Genomic DNA, 22,414 nt, shown 5'->3' with positions numbered 1-22,414 from the left:
GTTCACCGAGCCTTCAGCATACCTATGTCCAATAAAGATCTAAAAAACGAACTCAACACAATCCGCGGAATCGCAAAATTCAACGGCTTCAGCAATCATTTTATAGAAAGGATAATCAATAAACACAAACATCACCCAAAAACTACCCTCAAAAAAGAAATAACCAAACCTCTAACATTTTCCACCTTCACGTTCAACAATGATATCTACAAGTTAACCAACATCTTTAAGAAACAAGGCGTTAAAATAGCCTTCAAAACCAACAATAAGAACATGAATGTTTTATACAATACTTCACACATCAACAAGACCAGCAGTTTTTTAAAATCAGGAGTTTATAGGATCAAATGTACCACCTGTAAAAAAACCTACATCGGGCAAACCGGGAGAAACTTCATTATCAGATACCACGAGCACACTAACGCAATAAAATACAACAAGTTTTCAGCCATCGGCCAACACATGCAAGATTATAACCATAATTTCACCAATATTGAACAAGACATGGACATCCTCGTATTAGCAAACAAGGGCCCTTTACTGAACATAATGGAAAATTACTACATACACCTAGACCAATACTTTAATGCCAGTCACAATCTCAATGAAATCTCAGAGAAACCCAACATACTCTTCGATCTATTTATCACTTTCCTCAGAAACAATAATGCAGCCAACCTAAACTCAATCCTAAATTTAATCAAAGGTACTTTTCCAAGACAATTACACTTTCTCCCGCACCCTTCAGCCCCACCTTAAGCCCTCTTCCTAAGCCATATTTCATTTCAATACAAGAACTTACTGATTTCCATGATTATAATTTTTACAACACCCCATTTATACTTTATTCTTTGTTAAAAACCTCTTATTATGTATATTCCTTGTATTATTAACTATTACCATAACATCTCATTTCACTTGTTATTCTTTAAAATAATATTGTCTTAGGATTTCGCCACAAATGATCTTTGCTCCAATACGGCTGATGATGACCCCTAGATGGGTCGAAACTAGTACCGTATAATTTTGTAATTTTGTGAATATATTGTATTGAAAAGGTGGAAACATTTAAGTTATTATTATTATTACTTAGGTAATAGTTTACTTCACCATGGACCCTTTCAACCCAGATATCCAAGCGTGGTATCCGTCGCTTTGTCCATTTTCCCCGAGAGTCACTTTCCCATCTGAGTTGCCATCGCCTCATCCATTGACTAAAGCATGCTTCTTTGCACATTTCTTTCCCAGCTCTCCTTAGGTACACCAGATTTCATGTCGCTCCAATGCAAGTAGGTCTATTGGGGCTATTGCTGCCACCGTGAGGATTGCAGGTTCGGAAACCACGGGGTATGCACATGCAATATGTAAAGCTGCTCTCCGTTGTATGGCAGCTATCCTTCTCCGATACCAAGCAAATCTCAAGGATTCAGCCCAGATTTCAGAGCCATACAGGAACACTGACTGAACCGTCGACATGAGCAGACGTCGTTTACTGGATTTCAGACCTTTAATATTTCCCATCAGTCTGCTAAGTGCAGTCATGGATTTTACTGCCTTATCTGTCGCTCTCTGAATATGATTCCAAAATGTGAGCTTGGAGTCAAGTGTCACTCCTAGATATTCTGTGCACGCAGATGTTTCTATCACTAACTCTCCAACAATCATTGGCACAAGAGTTTCGATCCCTTTCCTTGTCAGAAGAACTATCTCCGTTTTGTGTTCAGCTAGTGTTAGACTGTGGCTCATCATCCATTCTTTTATGCGCTGCATCACCTGGTTCAGTTTGATTTGAGCCATTTCAACATTAAGAGCCAGTATCAAGGCGGCCACATCATCAGCAAAGCCCACAAGCTTCGTGTTCTCTGGCATCTCCAAACGTAACAAGCCATCATACATTATGTTCCAAAGATCTGGACCAAGGATCGATCCCTGCGCTGAAACAGCCATCAGATGTTTTGTCTTTTGTCCATCTTCCGTATCATACAGCAGAGTGCGATCTTTGAAGTAATCTCTCATTATTCGCATAAGATATTGTGGTAGCTTGAAAGTTTCTTCAAGAGTTACCAACCTTGACGAATTGAAGGCATTCTTCACATCCGGGGTCACAAGAAGTGTCAATTTACGGGAATGATTATTGCCCATTTGCTCTCTTTCTGCTGTATTCACCACCTCCCACACTGCATCTAGCGTCGAGTGTCCTCTTCGAAATCCATGTTGGCGAACAGATAGATCCCCTGCTAGTTGAACTGCTGAGAGGATTCCGGGCTGCAGAATTTTCTCCAGGCCTTTTCCAGCTGTGTTCAGCATATATGAAGGTCTATAACCACCAAGTTTTCCTTTGCTGATTAAAACCATATGGTCTATTTTCCATCGGGGACTAGAAACACCCGCTTGCAGGCTATTATTGTACATATGCAGCAACAGGTCTGGACAGAGTTCTGATATTATCTTTAGCACTTCTGTAGGTATACCATCTGGTCCTGGAGTTTTCTTGTTTCTAAGCTCTACTCAGCTCTTCTACTGTGAAGAGGGGTATATCATCCAGTTCTTTTTCATCATCACAGTCAATCCTCTCTGGATGGTCTGGGAATAGTGTATCCACAATTTGTTTAATGGTTTGCGGATCCACACTTGGGACTGAAAATGTCCCGAGTTTCTTCATTACAATCTTGTGACCTAGTCCCCATGGATCATCTTCTACTTCTTTAGCCAGTGCCCACCACTTCTCGGCTTTACTTTTTCTAATTGCATTGCGGAGTTCCTTCTTCGCAGACTTGTACTCCGCTGTGACTGAGGTATTCTCTGGACTGCCTCTCATCCTCTGAGCCCTGCATCGAAGTCGCAGACAATTCCTTCTCAGTTCAGCAATCTCTTTGTTCCACCAGTATGCTGGGCGCTTGCTATTTCACTGTCTCCTTCGGGACATTGAGGAATTGCATGCTTGGTGGATTAGCTGCATGGCGAGTTCAACACATACACCAGCTGCTTCTTTCCCTCTACGAGCAAAACATTTTTCTGTTATGTTCTCCATTCCATTCCGTATTACATCAATGAACCTTTTCCTTGTCAATACTGGCTACGTTCCACCGTGCTGGCCTGCGCAAGATGTTTCTTACTTGAGGATATTCTTGGAGCAGTTGAAAGATTATATATTGATGATCACTCCCCGTATAGTTCTCGATCGCTTGCCATTCAGTAATCTTAGGCGCGATATCTTCCGATGAGAAGGTTACATCCGGTATTGTTCCCTGGCATCCTGGCCGTCGAAATGTTGACACATTTCCAATGTTGTTGACCACCAAACCCATTCTGGCTGCCATCTCCATTATACGCCGTCCTCTGGAGTCCGTCTGTGGCATACCCCATTCCGATGCTTGAGCATCTACGTTACCAGCAACCACTAGTCTGTTTTCCATTCCGCGTAATACATCCTCAAGGCCATGAAGTTTCATCTGAAAGTTGGAAAAGAGATTCATTTGGCGTAAAATAACAGCTTACAATAGTGATTCCCCCAGTCTGTACCCAAACAAAACAGTCTTTGCATCCATGCTCTGTTACTGAAACTTTCCCCTGGATCTTGTATCCAAATTGCAGGTGTTCCGAGGTTATCCATAAACCACCCTGGATGGTCCCTCTCTTGATATGGTTCGCTAATAATAACGATGTCTGCTTCCATCTCATAAATCAGCTGTCATACGATCGTTAGCTGTTTGACTCCTGTGCATGTTTGCTTGAAGGATTCGCATCATTTACTGTGATTTTTTGCCTTTTCCAGAGATTCACGAAATATTGTACATGCTCCCGATCCAGGAACATGATTTCATTTAGCTTCATTGACACTCTTGTCTGTACAAAGCATGCATCACAGCTTATTCTTTTTACAGTCTACTGCCTTGTGACCAGATTCTCCACACTTAAAACAGACCTTACTTCTGTCGGGGCCTGTGCAATTTCTTGCCAGGTGTCCATATGATAGGCATCGATAGCAGCGAGGTAACATGGTTCTAGCACGTACTCTGCAGTATAGCCATCCTATCTTAATTCTTCGAAGATGGCAAGTTCCTGTCCCCAGCTGTTTGGTTTTGAGACAGATATTTTCAGCTCTCCATGGGGATTGCCCTAATCTCGTCTTACAGCTTCCTCCACATCTGCAGCGATAGTGATGCCATCCATGTCTCGAATCTCCAGTGTAGTTTGGGGGATTAAAGCCTTTACATCACCATCTCTCACAGAATTACTGAATATCTCCCCGTTTTCAATCTTTGTTGTTTTATTGAATTCAAGAAGAACAGATCCAGCTCTTGTTTTGCGGATAGATCGAATGCCTGCTCCACTGTCTTCTGGCTTCACCCTGTTCCTGATATCCTTCAAAACATCAGCAAAAGTCTTACTGTTCATTGTTTTGATGGTTACGGCTTCTGAACGACTCCTATATTTAGAATGAGGTCGTTTTCCACTTTCGCTAAACGCTGTACTTTCAAGATCATTACCGGCCTGTTTCTTTGGAATATCTTTGTGCTTCCTATCCTCACTCTTCTTCTTGGATAGAAACGTTTCCCTTTTTCCATCTTCCTCCGAGTCATTTATCACTGGTGATGTCCTGAAAATTCCTTATCCTCCGTGGTAGTTGATCCCTGCTTTAGTTCTTCTGTCGATTTCTTCCACGACATCCTGCATGTTGCTCCAGCCTCTAAAGCTTCTTCCAACTTCATGAGGCCATTCTTTATTTCCGTGTTTAGATTCTTAAGAGGAATAGCCATGGTGTTCTTCAACAGTGATCTTGCAGTCTCAAGATACACCTCTTGTTTATACTGATTCTCCATTATCTGCCGACTGATATCATCAATCAGATTTAGGTCAATACTCCTACCATTTCAGCCATTGTGGATGGCTTCCCTTGATACTCCAGGAGCTCCACTCTACCACACTGAATCTCTGCTTCTGCCACCATGCCAATGAGGGAGTTTAGTTGGCCGTGTCTTGAGCCAAGGGGATGATGTCATGAGTGGGCGCTGGGAGCGCTTACACTAGAAAACGATCGTCTATTTACCGCAGTGCTACTTCTACGTGATTTTGACCTTTGGCAAGATGGCTGCTCACAACAAGATTATTTCACCGCAAACTTTTCAATATTTCACTCAATATTCTGTCGTTCCAGTTGTAAACAAACACACCTACCATGCAATGGAGCTTAAAATAACCATACAAGTTTGTTTCGGCAAGTACCTTCACAATATAAACCTGCTTTCTTGAGCTATCTTGTACGAGGGCGGTTTGAAAAGTTCTCGGAATCACTGCTAGATATCAGTGCTAGAGCAACGAGGTTTCCGCACAATAATCACACATCCTTTGTGAGTAAACACGTGGCGCGTCAGTGCTCTAGCTGCAGGAGTGTGGTAGTGACGATTCTTTGTTGTTCCCGCGTAGCGATTTGTGATAATGGAAAAAACTGAGATACTTTGTAAAGAAAGGTATGAAAGCAAAGAAAATTCATGCCAACTTTCAGAACACACTGGGGGACTCTGCTCCTTCATTTTCAACTGCTGCCAAGTGGACCAGCGAGTTTAAATTTGGTCGGGAGAGCTTGGATTATGATCCGCGTAGTGGACGCCCAAAGTGTTACGACCCCAGAATTTATCTCAAAAGTGCATAAAATGGTCATGGAGGATCGTCGACTAAAAGTGCAGGAGATTGCTGAAGCTGTAGGGATGTCTTCTGAACGGGTACATTATATTTTAACCAAAGAATTTGGTATGAAAAAATTATCCGCAAGATGGGTGCCACGGCTCTCATTGGACAATAAATGCACCAGATTGGAAATGTCCGAACAAAATCTGGCCCGTTTTCAGTGCAACCAACAAGATTTTTTTGCGCCGGTTTGCGACTACAGATGAAACTTGGGTCCACTATTATACCCGAGACAAAACTGCAGTCAAAGCAGTGGAAACATGGTGATTCACCACCACCAAAGAAAGCAAAGGCAGTGCGTTCGGCCAGAAAGGTCATGGCCTCAGTTTTCTGGGATGCAAAAGGCATTCTGCTGATAGATTATCTTCCTACCGGCCAAACAATTACGGGGCAATACTATGCAAACCTCCTAGACCAACTACAGGAAAAGATACGCGAAACAAGGCCTGGTTTGGCAAGGAAAAAGGTCATCTTTCATCAGGACAAGACTCCGCCGCACGCAAGTGTTATTGCCATGGGAAAAACTTCAGGAACTGAGGTACGAATTGTTGCCACATCCACCTTATTCACCTGATTTGGCACCATCACACTTTCATCTATTCCCCAAGCTGAAAATTTTCCTCGGTGGACGGAGATTTTCTACAAGGGAAGAACTGACAGCCGAATTGGAGAGGCATTGCTGGACCAAATGCATTAGTCTACAGGGAGACTATGTTGAAAAATAAAAGCAATTCCACCAAGGTAAGATACTTAATTCTAGTACATTCCGAGAACTTTTCAAAGCACCTACGTAGCTGCGAAGTTCACACGTACTGTCATGTCCAACAATCCCAATAATAATTTTATTTTTCTAGGGACTGTGGAAAATCTTCAAAAGACACTTATGAAGGGTCCGCACTCCGCAAGCGTGTGGGATTTTTACCCACTAAAACCTACAAACGCTTTTCCCACGAAGCGCATCATCACCCCGGAACCTCTCTCGCATTACTTCAGGGTGGTGTCGTGCTTACTTAGTCTTTCAGACTTCTTTCTTCATTTCTCCTTTACAGGCGTTTGTACGCTTCCAAATCCCTCTTCTTCTGACGAAGGACATCTTTTATGTGTATTTGTACAACACTAATAAAATGCCCAAGCAAAACATTTTAGGAATAAATGAATGAATGAATCAATCAATACTGATCTGCATTTAGGTTAGTCGCCCAGGTGGCAGATTCCCTATCTGTTGTTTTTTAACATTTTAATAAATGATTTCATAGAAATTGGAAATTTACTGAACATCTCCCTTGGTAAGTTATTCCAATCCCTAACTCCCCTTCCTATAAACTAATATTTGCCCCAATTTGTCCTCTTGAATTCCAACTTTATCTTGGAGCAAGGGCATATGACTTCGTTGACTGATTCGTCCATCGAATGGAGACGGTAAGCCTTGAACAGACTCCTTGGTGCCATTCGATAGGAGTAGGCTTAAGTAGAGGGTTAAGCAGTACCATCACCAGCCCCCTCCCCCCCTCCTGTACCCAGATTTATGACTATGGACCTGATATAGGCTTTAGGGCTTATGCCATGTTAAGAAAATAAGGTGAAATTCTTTGTTTCACAGAGAACTTTGCTCTCTTCAGAAGAAAATCTTAATTGTCTCATATTTTTCACACCTTTCAGTGCACTGTTATAAGTCCCAGCAGAAAAGGTATTCATCTCTCTCGCGTTATTCACACCTTTTAATACTTTCCTTTCATCTTTATAAATTGTAGGCCTAGGTATAGTTTTCACTGTAGCTGCAGATACACGATCTAAAATGCCCTCATGCCAGAAAAAAAAAAATCATATCTAGTGTTTCCATATCCCTCTTAGGTAGTTTTTACTTTTATATTCAGTAGTACATTTTCTCACTTAACACATTCTTTTTCCTTGTCCCCCGCAGAAATGTATTAAGGTTTTACTGTATTATTTATTATGCCTTTGTAGGTGGTGAAGTTAGGTCTCTTGGCCCTCTCTTACACTTAAACACTGTAGAGATATATCATTGGAAGCAGAGCTTAAGAGTATATAATATATAGTAAATAATAATCTACACGCTAATACATCACACTTTTTTACCCCAGTCATACAAATTAGTCAGCTGCATTCAGTCTCAGCAATCAGTCTTAAATTTAAGTAATGAGGTGGTATCTGACACTGACAAGCAAGGAATTCCAAAGTCTGGAACCCATCACAACAAAAGCATTTGCAAGGAAGTTGTACATTTCACAATTTTCCAATGTGAAGGTGGACGACAACAATTATTGAACTGACGTAACACTTGCTAGGCCTTTGTAGCACTTAAACATTTCTCTCCTCTTTGCTTGCCCTTGTGGTGTAACGGCCAAGTTTGTCTTCACTTGTACAAGCTACGTCACATGGTTGAACTAACTAAACTCCCATTCACCTGACAAGTTGGTCATGCGGTTACGGGTGCGCAGCTGTGAGCTTGCATCTGGAAGATAGTGGGCTTGAACCTTGCTGTCGGCAGCCCTGAAGATGTTTTTTCATGGTTTCCCATTTTCACACCTGGCAAATGCTGAAGCTGTACCTTAAGGCCACGGCGCTTTCTTCCCATGCCTAATCCTTTCCTATCCCATCGTTACCAAAGACCTATCTGTGTCTGTGTGACGTAAAGCAAATTCTAAAAATAATAATTTCCATTCACTTTTCCTTTTTTGTGCAACATTTTCATAACATTGCTAACAAAGCACCATCCCTAAGCTGCACCCATGTCTATTCCAAATAACACAAAAACAGGAGGATACAAATATATTTTCCAAAAAGCTGAAATTAATGTATTCCTCTTTCTTTACTGCAGGAAAATGAAAAACTAATAAGAGTTTTAAGAGAAGAAGTTCAACGACTGGTACAAAAGCTAGGTCAAGAAGATCAAGCAGAACAAGTGCAGGAAAAAAGGAAAATACTTAGACATAAGCCATTGTAATGAAGGTATGGAACATTTATTTGTAATGAGAGAGTAGACAATAAACTTCAACAACATATATTCATTTTTTTAAAAAACAAACACCATACATAAAGTATCAACAACAATAACAACAAAAAATAGGCAGCAGTTAACACCGAGTGAGAAACAGTGCTAACAGAATATGTTGGCAAAAACTTCGTACTAATTCAGAAGGTTCCCTCTAATATTCAACTATATCTGTAATTCTCACTCTTTGTAAACTGCCAATAGAACAAAATACAGCAACAAATACAATATTTATTTGAACCTGAATTGCACAAGCACAGACTTCTCTTAACAATAAAAACACATTACATTGTCTAAATTGTTCTACAAAATCGTACAGCTGCCAAAGAATACTGTTTTGGATTATTTAACCTTTGAGCGGGTGTGCTTATGTGTACCAACCACGAGTAACATTGTCTTGAAACGTTTCCTGACTGTCTTACATCTGCAAGTTCAAAACTATTATTTCATTGTTGCTTCAGCTAGTAGTGATAAGTTCTGCTTTCATACCTCCAAGTGAACAGCAGTGAAATGAAACCCACAACAGTAGTGTCACCCTATTGTACAAAGTACACCATGCCCACAGTCATCAATTTCCTTCACTTCGATTTTGTTATTTTTTAAAAACAGTGTAATATAACACATCAGGCGAGTTCTTGTCGTTCTATTTGTTAAGGAGGACACTTGATGCTACCACGATTCAGGCTCTAAACAAAAATATTATTCAGATGCAGGCTGAACAGTCAACCTCCACTGGTAACTGTTTCACTGGGAGGGATGGAAAATGTAAATAGAATAAAACATGTGCTGGTATGACTACACTAAACAAAAGCATACTGTAAAAATATTTTCTCAAGCTAAACATGTTGTCAGAGGTGTCAAGTGGAACAGAGCCTTTCGTGAAAACACTTGGCCTGAAAATGATTGAAGAAATCACAGTTTTAGTCTATGAAAAATATACAATATTCCACAGGATTGGAAGCTAAATAAACTACAAGTTGTGAAGTAATGGCATTGCTGTGTTTGCTATATCTCATTGTGACCAAGAAATCAAACCACAGGAGTGTCACTTCAATACAGACAGCAAAAAGCACAGGCATGGAGATCACAAGAGCTGTGATTAGCTATAGAAGATCCCCATTTCTGTTACATTGTATCTGTTTTGACAAGAACACAAGGCAAGAAAGAGCAAATGATACATTAGCTGCAATAAGCAAACAGCAGCCAACTAAGTGGTGAACTATAAGCACATTTACAGTGTGCGTGAATCTGTAACAGTGGATGGAAAGCTGCAAGCTTTCCGAGTCATTGTTTTTTTTGTTCAGTATATCACAAAACAAATCTTCAAACTATGGGAAAAATGTTCATCTTTCAATAGAAGCTAAAATGTTCTTCACAAGCAACATGGAAGTGCATACTGTGGAAAAAATACATTTCTCCCTGGAAGGTGTGTTACTCGCAGTGAAGGCAACAGAAGAAACAATACTTAAGCTAACTTGTACACCAGCTACACCTTAGCTGTCTGTTAGATACACAAGAGAGAAAAAATTGCCAAACATGATTCCACAAGAACTTTAGCCTCAAAAATGTAGGGGTATTCAGTCATCTCTGGGTTCCAGAATGACAGTGTTGATATACATGATGCCAGGCAGGCATAAATTTTCGGAAATGAGACAAAGTCTCTCATAGTGCACTGACACTGCTGGTGGCTCTAAAAAGTCTACGCAGTGGCCTCCACGGTATGCACTACCCATGCATCTTGGGGAGTGTGCTATGTACCAACTGATGAGTCCAACTTAGCACACTGGGGTGAAACGCTGGCAACCAGGAATGAGTTAGCTGGAAAATTTAGAATGTCCCATAACCGAAAAACGAATAGGTTATTTTTTGCTAACGTTAACTATGCATGATTGTAGAACCACTGACAACGATACAGATAAACCAGAGATAATCCTGAATTACAATGCAAAACAGGGAGAAGTTGACACAGTGGGAGGTGTGCATCCAAACACTTGTAACAAGAAGATGGCCACTGGTCGTATTCTATGCTCTGATGGATATATGCGCGTTGCAAAAATCATCTCTCATGCAAAGTAGACCAAATGAAGAAAGAAGAGAAAGATTATCTTGAAAGAGCAATTTGTTTAAGAAGACAGCTTGTGAAAAAGGCTAGAATTCCTGAAATTCGCATAAAGGTCAACCCACAGCCATGGCAACAGAGTAATATAATGGAAGTGTATTTCATTATTGGTTAATGTAAGTAATTTACTTACCCTGGTAGCACAGAAATAGTTATTCCTTAAGCATGTAGAAAGTATGCTGGGCGACCACGCATGTTACTAAATACTGCACACCCACTAAATTTAAATAATGGGATAATTTTCTTAGGCCCCATACAGAATTAGAGATATTACTGTTTCTTCAATTTCACAATCATGGTCAAGTGTATTGATAAAACCGTGCTCCTCCCACCTTCCTCCATTTCAGAAAATACTTGAAACAACACAATTCGATAGCAATATGTGGGTGAAATGATATTTCAGCAAAATGTAACAATCATGACTACCTTTCGACAGGAATACAGGCTATGCTGAAATTTTTGAAGAACACCTCTACAATACACTAGACATAATGAAGAGAAATGAAGTTAAATCTTGTTTCTTTTAATGAGAAGATAATATAGTGTTATCTTCAGGGTGTATTCTGTGTATTTGAAATTATATTTCAGTACTGTATTTGCTTTACTGAAATCACAGAGTTAACCAAGATTAATTGTACTATATTTAGCAGCAAGTCGCAGTTTGACCTAAGTGTTCTCTAAGCTACATTTTTAATCAATAGTGACACAGTATAATAATTTCACCTGGAGGAAGAGTAAAAAAGCAAGGATTTATTACAACATTGATTATTAAATAGTGGGGGTTGATATACAATAACTTATCGAATTCTAAATGGAGCTAGAAAAAATTTGGACAAGAAAGAAAAGTCTAAAAATGCAATGCTGTCAGACTGGACAAATAAAAATAAGAAAGAAGAGATATTTATTAGAGAAAGAGTGTAGGAAAATACAAATACAGTGGCCCTTATCTGCTGTTTAATAGTGTTTTTCAATCTACGACAATATTGTCAAACAATATGTGCTATTTACAGTATCCTGCAACTTTCAAAAACAAAATACTGTAATTTTTCACACATGCAGAGCAAGGAAAAATACAATTTGCATATTTAAACGCTTGAACAATGCAATACAAGCATCACCAGGAATGCAGAAGGTGGAATGCATAATTCACAAGAGTCATGTTCACTAACCAGAAATCACCTGCATCAAAATGTCTTATATAATCAATATTTTACACAAATTTTCTTTCATTATTAATCCAACAGAAGTACAATAATGTTCTTTCATATACATGGACACACAGTAATTATTGACATGAATAGGCAAGAAATATTAATACACAATGAAACATTCATTTCAGTGTTTTCCTACGACTCAACAGAACCGCTCAACCTATAGAACATATAAGATTCTATTGATTCTTTTGGAGTCAGAGAGCATATTCTCTAAATTCAAGAAAATACTGCACTGAGGTATGGTAAATAGATGCTATAGACGTTTCATTTTATAAGATTCAATTCACTAGAGAGAAACTATGAGAGAATGAGAAACATCCCTTTCTTAACATATGGACAAAGTGAATATGTACCAAAAATCTTAACATTACTTACTGAATAGTCACTACAAGACATTAAATTACAGTACTAGAAGTATTTAATCACTACTACAACAACTGAATGAAAAATATGCAAGAGCATAATTTCTCTGACAAATGTCTCTCAAATGACTAATAAATCTTAAGGAGTACTGTATTTATATGACATGATCTATATAAAGTTTGGTTAATAAAATTTTCAGTTCTCCAGGGCAAGTATATTAAGCTGTAAGAACAAGCAGTTTAGATACACATTTAATTGATGATTTCTGTTGTTTAAAGGAGCCTAACATCTAAGGTCATCGATTCACGCATTTAATTAATCCCTGATGATCCGTTCCTTTCCTGAAAGTCTAAAATTGATGATTTAGACAAAATTTAGCTTTAAAAATGAAAATATAAAATACTTCTTTGAGAAGATAAGACTCTTCCACATTCTCTATAACAAATTTCAATAGATTACTAAAATAATTTCCAACTCTTATGCTTTATATATTACAAAAATGCTATATTTACTCCCATATCAGCTCGCTGTGTAATTTCGCTGCACCTATTCATTTTTAAAAGTGAAGTTCTTGCTTAATTTCCCTGCCCTAATTTTTGTTTGTTTGCTTGTTTTGCAGAAGATTTTGGGAGTCACACTACACCCTTACTACTCTTGCACCTAGAATAACTGGAAGAGCACCATTTTCTAATCTCTCTGAGTCATCACGAACAGTCAATTTATGAACAGACTGTCCACCTGTACCAAGTTTCCTCAGTTATTTTCAGTCTAGATTGGAATGTGCTTCGTTTTGAGTAGTCAGGAGTGTTTGATAACCAACAAGTGATAACACCTATCGAGCAAGTTGGCTGTGTGGTTAGGATGTACAGCTGTGAGCTTGCATTCAGGAGATAGTGGGTTCGAACCCCACTGTTGGCAGCCCTTAAGATGGCTTTCCGTGGTTTCCCATTTTTGCCTGTTGTTTAAAGTGGCCTAATATCTATTTCATCGGCCCGTTTCCCATTTTTACACCAGGCAAATACTGTGGCTGTATCTGCTGCTTTCTTCGCCCAGTGTGACATTCATGATTCCAATGCCATTGATACACATTTTGATCAAATTTTGTAAATTTGAATTTATTTTATTGACTTATTAGGTAAATATACCGATTTTGTATCTATAACTGATAGATAATGCTAACTTTCGTTTCTTGATTTTTCCCATACCAGATCCAACAGGCCCTTCAAAATCCACCCCGAACAAATTTTATTGTGTAAAAATGTCTAAAAAAAGGCTTGGAGGGAATATGTGAGAAAATACAATATCTTGTCTTCAGTACCTGATTGTATTGGGATATTTTCAAAAGTTACGGTTATTTTTATTTCTAAAAAAGGGCAAGAATATCAACATGTATGAAGAAGTACTGGGAGGACCGCAAGGCTCAGACAGTTTCTACCAAGAAATCGACAAACCAAAGGGTTGATTAAAGTGATCCAATGTGGTGTCAAAAGAAGAGGAAGCAGAAGAAGATGAAGATTTTAAACAATTACAAAGTGTAAGTTTCTCAATTAGAATGAATGCATATAAGCAGAGTAAATATGAACTTTTATTTAACATATCATATATAGAAATTAATCCTTCTTATGAAATTTGAGACAATAAATAATGAAAGAACATATATGAAGCAAAAGTGTGAAGATCTACGAAGTCGTGATGTGCCGCTCCCCATTCCCGAGAGCAGCCGCAGTTAACTTTGAAGAACTTGGAACTGAACTGCAGAAACTGCGGAAAGATCTATCTGCTCGGGAACGGAAAGCAGAGGAAGTAATAGCAGCATCCTCTGAGGAGAATTGTCAGCCTTTCAAAGACAAAATGGAAACATTCCTCAAAATGGCAAAGGAGCAGCTTACAGGTGAAACTGAAAACTTGGAGGAGTGTAAACACAAATTCAAAGCAACAATGGAGTTCTACCAATTACAGCCGAAAGGAATGAAGGAAGATGAAGTCACGCCAGAGAACTTCTTTGCGTTATTGGTTACCATTCTGCTGTGACTTCAAGGACATATGGAAGGAACAACAAAGCTCAAGAAAGCTCAAGAAGCAAAACGACAACTAAGAAAAAACTTTAAGAAAAAGGATGTAAAGAAGTTCAAAAAGACAGGAAGCCTGAAATACAGACTGCAGATGCGAGCGCAGATATCCAAGGCTGAATAAAATATTTTAATGCATTAATACATTGCTTGTCGAGCATAACCATACCACTGATTTCATCTAACGTGTGCCAACATTCCCTTTCATTCTGTTATACGTTTGTTTCAAATGGCACAATTAATTTATAACAAAGATTAATATCTATATATGATATGTTAAATAAAAGTTTACATTTACTCTGCTTATGTGCATTAATTCTAACTGACCTCACTTTCACTTGCATGTCTGCCCTCGGTGATATGAAAATGAATACATCATATATCTAAAATTTGCCCATCACCGACAACATTCAATAATATGTTATCTTCCAAGTAGACAGCCTTAACTCTAAAATTACTTTTTCCCCACTGGCTGCTTTTTTTAAGTATACTAATACAACTTGGCAAGAACATTATTAATGAAACAGTAAGGAAATAAATTATTGGATTGCTATCTTGTCCTGTAAATTATGATTTACTGTTCATTATTCTGTGCTACTTTTATTATTTTCTTTTATTCACTTTTGATTGTTGTACAACTTGTGCAAAATGATGTACTTTGTTACTGTAATTTGTAAGTTGAATGCAATGAAATATTGTAAAATGTAACAAATATAAGGTACCTTCAAATAATCCAATGTTTTGACACTCGAGTAACCATGAAGAAATATTAAAATCCCTAACTGAAAGTGAAAAATAATGCAAGGAATAATGAATTTTTACTTGAGATGAACTACATTTAATAAAATGCCCTCTACCCAAATAGTAAAAATAAACGCCGTGTAAAGGAATCGAGATTCAGAAAATTAAACAAAAAGTAACAGATAATCAATAAATTAGTCCCTTAACCAAATACAATTGATCCCCAAAATTACCTATACCATTTTTGTTTGGTAACTCATAAAAATACAATAATTGTGGATTCACTTCAATTCAAGGACTATGCACCAACACTTTTATTCAATCACAAATCTTACTCCACTTTGAAAGAGAGATGTCAAATTCTGATAAGATACATTACTTAATACTTAAGTAATACAACCCTAACACCAGTCATCTGCAGTGAACAAATCACTTTAAATCCACTATGAATTTGTTAATGTATAACAAATGTTTGAATTTTTCCAAAATATAGCTATTTAACTTTTCTGATACAAATTTGTTACAATACCCTAGGTTAGAAATGATTTTGGTTTCCTTTTGATAATGTAAATGATTATATGGGGAAAAATGCAATGATTAATACAAACAAAATCTGTCTGCTTATGTTATTGTGATTAACATTAACATCAAACCAATAAGAAAATGCATTGAAATAGACTTTTTTTTTTAACATATCCTCTCTGTCAGCAAACCAAAAAATGCAATCAACACGTAATCCTGGGCAACTAATTGTCAAGAGACTAAATATTTTATAATTCTTCTTTCAACTACAACAATCTCAACTACGAAGATTACGCTGGCACCCAAAAACTACATAATATCTCCCTTTCATCATAGCATAATTACAGGCATGGACTATGCCTATGTATAAAGGGAAGAGAAAGTAGGCAGGTGTTCAGCTGATAGTGGAGTTGACCAACAGAGAAGAGGTTTCTGGACTCTTCTTGCCTTCTATACCTGACAACTGACTGCTGCCTATTTACTAACCCCTCCACCAATACCAGATGGAATGATTATTGTGGATATGAAGGTATTGCATCACTGTCAGTACAAAAATTGGAACCCAACTTCAAAGAAGACAACCTAGTAAAATAATGCACTCAACATAGACTTATCTGAACCTGACGACAAATTTATACAAAGATATCACACACACACACACACACACACACACACACACACACACACACTCTCTCTCTCTCTCTCTCTCTCACTCTCTCTCTCTTTCTCTCTCTCTCTCTCTCTCTCTTGTGATTACAATAAATCTGTATTTAAATTTAAAGAGAGAAAAGTAGATAAAAATATCCAATCCTTTCTAAGAATTATCATGGATACATTAAAGCCTTATAACTTACAGTCTTGTACTAAATTTGAAATAGAACACACTTTTTTCTGATGGTTAATCCCAGTATAAATGTTTACAGAATGAATGGCAATATAGCTTTACGAGCTTTGGGATAGTTTGAAAATTCCTTTTTATAGGCTCGATGTTTCCCTAGAGCCCAAACTGCCATTTGGTATAGGCCGGCCAAGGCAAAGAAACCAGCTGAAACATACCAAAAGTACAATGAATAATGGTAGAGACATAAGTTCTCAATCTGACACAGTTGAAATATCACACTATGAATATTTAATTATATTAATATACATATGTAACCTAATACAACTGCATGACAAAGACCAAGAAAAACAAGAATGATAATTTGAATGGGAAATGTAATGTAGCAAGGAAGGGCAAATTATCTAATGTTACCTGTCTGTTATTGCTACCCTTACTTAGATTTATTATTTTATGAAAATAATCAATGTAAATAATAAAACAAATGTTGCACAATTTAACATGCTTTTTCCTTTGAAATTTCAAGTGATCCATGGACTGTAACAAAGGCACCAACTACAGATGTACCTGGGTTAAGATACAAAACCATTTTGAAGAAATTCAAATCAAACTTGTCTCTCCCTTTCCCTGAATACAGACATGGGAGCTTACATAATTCAATTTGCCTATCCTTGTCAGTAATAATAATAATAATAATAATAATAATAATAATAATAATAATAATTATTATTATTATTATTATAAAAATAATATATTATTAAGTGCTTAAATATTTTTATGTAATGCTTTATTTACATATTTTTTTGCCACTTTCATAATTAAATACATATTCTGGCATATTTATTCAAACATTCGGCAGTATGTATTCTACTTCTTACATTATTATTATACAATCTTCCTGCAACAGCTGCAGGTTGCCCAAAGACAAAGAGTACCTTCACAACAATAATGGATGTGGATACAATAGATAATGTGTTCGTATGATGTTAAATGTAGGCAGTCGAGTGAGGCATGTCAAACATTTATTTGAGGTCCGCAAGCATGGTTCTTGAAGATCATGATGGACTTCTTGAGTGTGGTAATGGCGATGTTATAGATAAAATCTCTATTTAGCCCAAAGGTATTGCAGAAGTTGACAAAAAATGCAGGTATTGTTCCTCGAGCACCTAACATCAAGCCGATTACAGAAATGGATGAGAGCTTATATTTTTGCTTGTAGAAGTCCGCCGTTTCTTCATAAATTCTTCTTTTTTCTGCATCGACCTCTTCCGGCTGGTTTTCGTTGGTCTCAAATCTAATTGTTGGATCAATGATGAAACCTTCAGAACAGGATGGCTTAAAAGCAATAATGTCAATGCGTCGGTTGCTTCCTCTGTTGGAGAGACCGTGTACTTCTTCATAGACATTATAACCTTGTCCTCTAAGAGCGTTAGCTATCATTGATCTGACTACATTATGGCGTGAGGTGCGCAGTAATTCACCATGTGGACAGGCTCCCAGGACGTGTGAAAGAGTTTCGAACTCTCTGTGGCAACGCCGACAGAGGCTGTTGCCCTGGGATCTGCCAGGTACAGTACGCACAGCAGAGACATTGGCGTTCATTTTTATTGCATCACGCCATTCACTGCAAGACAATCCTTTATGATCACGAATCCATGTATTCGCTGGAGTATACTGTTTAAATAGGACTACACCTTTGCCTTTATGCTCTTTTTTGCTCCAGTTGTCAAAGGCTCTTCTTCTCAGTTCGAGTCGGACTTTCTTTGTATCTACAAAGCCATGTCTTTTGTCTCGAATAGATTCTGTTTCTGCTACATTTAATACGGCAAGGCTTGTGCTGATTTCTTGACATAAGTTTCTCGTTGAATGTAGAAAATTACTATTGGAAGATTTCAAAATTTTGCATGCATTAATATGTTGCAGATATATTTCCCATGATACACAAAATAAACCCAGACCTTTAAATTTCATTTCAGCGTATATCATATCATTCGGGACATCCATGGGAAGTTGCAAAATTTCCTTTAATGCCCCCCTAACCATAATATCGGCGTCATTTGTAAATTTGACTGGAATCTTTTGTGGTGGTACTGTCTGAAATTTATATACCAAACTGGGACAGATTGAAGTGTTTATGATTACAAATTTTTGATCGGAATGCAAAAGGGGTGAAGAAATGAGGAGCTCTAGGGTGTTTTTGAGCTTATTTAGGACCTCGACGGACTGGAAGGTAATTTCATTGGAAAAATTTACACCCAAATATTTGATAGATTCTCCTTTCTTCAGACATGGTATCTGTTTTTCATCTGCCGTGAATAGTTTTTCTTCTGACAGGTGACCATGTTTGATGCATATTCCTTTACATTTTCCAGTATTGATGCTAAGTCCAATTTCTTGTAGTTGATGTATTGCCCACATTTTCGATCCATGGCAGTTCTAGCAATTGGCTTCTGTTTTGTCAATGCACTCTTGTCATTGTATTCTACTTCAAGGCAGGAATTCCCTGGTCATTAGGGACATCAGGGGGCTGGAGTTGTCAGAATTTCATTAAGTATCCTGCATCCCTCCACTAATCCATACCTTAATAGGAAATTTTACTTGAAAGGATAGTGGTCTGCCAAACTTGTAGGACAGACAGAGTATGGAGTTCTTGCCTGCTTGCTTGAATTTGCAGAAATTTGGAGACCTTTTTTGAAACTAATAAAGTGCATTACTTCGCAATATTTGCAAGAAACTCCTATTATCACATGGGCTAAAAATAATGGAGAAAGTCAGACTAAAGACTGAGGGATATAATAGAAATGCAGAGGAAGAACAGTATGACTAGACCGAATAGATCAACAATAGACTTGATATTTACAGTGCGAACGATAATGGAAAAACATCTGAAAAGGAACACTGAAATCATCTTCGTATTTTTTTATTTATTTGGAAAACGCTTATGATACAGTTAAGAGAAAACACATATGGGAATGCCTACTGAAGAGGAATGTACCAAAATCATTAATTAAGAAGATAAAAATGTTGCATCATGAGAGTAAAAGCAGTGTCCAAGTGGGGAGTGGCAACTCTGAAATATTTTATACAAACAAAGTCTCAAGCAAGGAAGTGCACTGTCGCCATTATTATTTATTATATTGATGGATGAAATCATAAAACTTGTAAAACAGAGTATCAGTAGTGAAGTGAATGCTTTGGTATTTGCAGATGATGTGGTGATTTGGGGAAAGGGAGAAAAGGAAATAGCCTATAAAGGAAATTGGACGTTTGGAATGAAAATTTGAAGGAGTTTGGAATGGTAATTAGTAAAATGAAAACTGTAGTCATGCACTGTGGAAAAGAGAAAAAGAGAAGCCAAGTGAACGTAGACAGAACGGTTAGAGAATGTAGAACAGTTTACATATCTGGGTAGCATTATTAATGGAAGTAATGAAATCAACCCTGAAATTGATAACAGACTAAGTACAGGTACAACATTTTATCAAGATCCAAGCAGCAGAAATGAAATTTTTAAGAACGGCTAAAAAGACAAGAGACAGAATTCAAAATATTAAAATCAGAGAAGAGCTAAATATAGAACAGTTAGTACAGAACATACAGAAAGCAAGACTGACGTGGTTCGGAAACTTAAAAAGAATTGTAAAGGAACGGGTAGCAAGAAGGGAATTGGAAAGAGAAGTTAAGGGAAAGAGACGAGTTGGAAAACTGAGAAGAAGGTGGATGGATGAGATTCGGAAGGACATTAGAGAAGCTGGTGTGGATGTGGCGTAAGTAATGGTGGAAGGACAGAAAGGAGTGGAGGAGGCTTGTTAACCACACCTAGGTGACTGAAGTGGGACATTGATGATTGTGGTTTGTCAAGCATTTGTTGCAGCTGATTACCCACTTAAACTGCAGCATCCAGTGCTACTTGAAACGTTAGAGAAGTACGCCAAACTTCCTCTCTCTCAGGAGTCAACGTTGTGCAAGTACTACCGTATTTTCTCATGTACTTAACACACATTTTTGACGAAAAATACAGCTGAAAACTTTGGATGCGTAAATTATTCAAGGAATTCAGATATTAAAAAATTATTTTCAGTTCATTTACATTTAGAAGATACATCAAATATAATATAAACATATTGGTTCAACTCATCTGCAGTTCTCATTATTTGGCGCTGAAGTCAAATAGGTTTTGTTTTGTTACGCTTTTTTTTTTTTTTTTTTTTTTTTGCTAGTTGCTTTACGTCGCACCGACATGGGTAGGTCTTATGGCGACGATAGGACTGGAAAGGGCTAGGAGTGGGAAGGAAGCGGCCGTGGCCTTAAGGTACAGCCCCAGCATTTGCCTGGTGTGAAAATGGGAAACCACAGAAAACCATTTTCAGGACTGCCGACAGTGGGGTTCGAACCTACTATCTCCCGAATACTGGCCGCACTTAAGCGACTGCAGCTATCGAGCTCGGTAGTCAAATAGGGTACATCAGGTATGTTAGACAAGTGGGTAAGTACCGACACTGGAAAATATTCTTCCTGTTACGAGCTGACAATACAGACTGAAGTGATATAAACATTAATAAAAGTACAATTCATTTAACGTCATGACAATGACACCGGGAAAAAAAACTGTCCAACACGAAAAGGGCCGAGCATCGAAGGAGAGATCCTGCTAGATTTCCCAAAAGTTTGCATCCAATCTTTTACAAGTGACGTGTCCATCCACCCTTTTTTCGTGAATACGAATACTCGCGGATATTTTGCTTTAGGCATTGTTTTTCGTTTTAGAACGATGTAAGATGCATCAGCTGTTACAGCAAGCATTGCAGTACGGTACATAGTTCTTCACTTCCGGTAGCACGTACTATAACACTTGTTCCTTTCTTATCAATTGTTCAACTTTGTGGCATATGGAAACTGATTGGCGTCTGACGTATGGTTCCTATTTGGGAGATCAAATATTCCTTCACTTTATGCTTCTCAATCACAAAGCAATGAAAATGGTTGAAATCACTCGTCATTTTTTGGCATAATGATGTTCTTCATTGAAGAGAACGTCCATCAAGCCTTGGCTAACCTTCAAATCCGAGACACTGATTCCATGTGCATAAGCTATTTCTCATTCTTTAAAATACAACATTTTGTGAGAAACTGCTTATCCAACGTTGCATAACGAAATCATATTTAAGCAGATCCTCCTCTACTTGCAGAAACTTGCTGCTTTTTGGTCTGCAAAATGCTCTGCAAAACTTGTTGGTCGCTTGAAGTGTACTTCTGTTACTGTGGTAGCGAAACGCTGAATACTAGCAGTCTGCTGCCCTATTCCTGCATGTTTCAGCGTAACTGATGACTGCGAGTTTACATGATGCAGTATTACTCTAATACTTGCTCACTGTGGACTAACAAACTTTGAGATTACAAAACGCATGTACCGTACCCGAAACACTTAAAATATGTTTGTATCAGACTGGAATAGTGTGTCACTAGTCACTTCTGGGCCGATTCTCTCACTGAACTAGTGCGGTGGGATTTTCTGCCAGCTAATAACAGCACGTTGCCCTGTATTTGGAATGCCCGCTTTCGCAATAGGAAGGCTGCTACTTGAGTAGTTGACAACTTTATTTCGAAACGCATCCGGAACTGCAGGATGGATGTTGGAAGAAGTGGGCAAGTCAAATAAGTGAACATTTCTTTTTCTCCACTGTAGACCCAAAAATATCGGGATGCATAAATCGCGCAAGGGTGTTAATTATGAGAGAAAATACAGTATTTACCAAAATTTTTCTCCGAGACAGTACACACGATTCTCTGTGAAATTGGCGAAAAACCAGCATGGAATAGACGACTGATGCTACTAGCCATTATGCA

At 38.0% G+C, this 22,414-nt stretch overlaps 2 protein-coding genes across 2 annotated transcripts in view; one reads left to right on the top strand and one right to left on the bottom strand.

The window, feature by feature from the left end:
• Positions 1 to 8,653, top strand: part of tous (testes of unusual size) — a 131,125-nt gene extending 122,472 nt beyond the window's left edge. The window contains exon 18 of the mRNA XM_067146015.2: positions 8,528 to 8,653. Within this exon, the coding sequence (XP_067002116.2) occupies positions 8,528 to 8,653 (126 nt within the window). The remainder of the gene's footprint in view (positions 1 to 8,527) is intronic.
• A 7,792-nt stretch (positions 8,654 to 16,445) lies between these two features.
• Positions 16,446 to 22,414, bottom strand: part of Sc2 (trans-2,3-enoyl-CoA reductase Sc2) — a 50,557-nt gene continuing 44,588 nt past the window's right edge. The window contains exon 6 of the mRNA XM_067145129.2: positions 16,446 to 16,774. Coding sequence (XP_067001230.2) covers positions 16,647 to 16,774 — 128 coding nt within the window. The 3' untranslated portion in view covers positions 16,446 to 16,646. The remainder of the gene's footprint in view (positions 16,775 to 22,414) is intronic.

Source organism: Anabrus simplex, chromosome 4, assembly GCF_040414725.1.
Source record: "Anabrus simplex isolate iqAnaSimp1 chromosome 4, ASM4041472v1, whole genome shotgun sequence".
NCBI lineage: Eukaryota > Metazoa > Arthropoda > Insecta > Orthoptera > Tettigoniidae > Anabrus > Anabrus simplex.
Note: the sequence above shows the minus strand (reverse complement) of the source record. Positions and strands in the feature narration are given on the sequence as shown.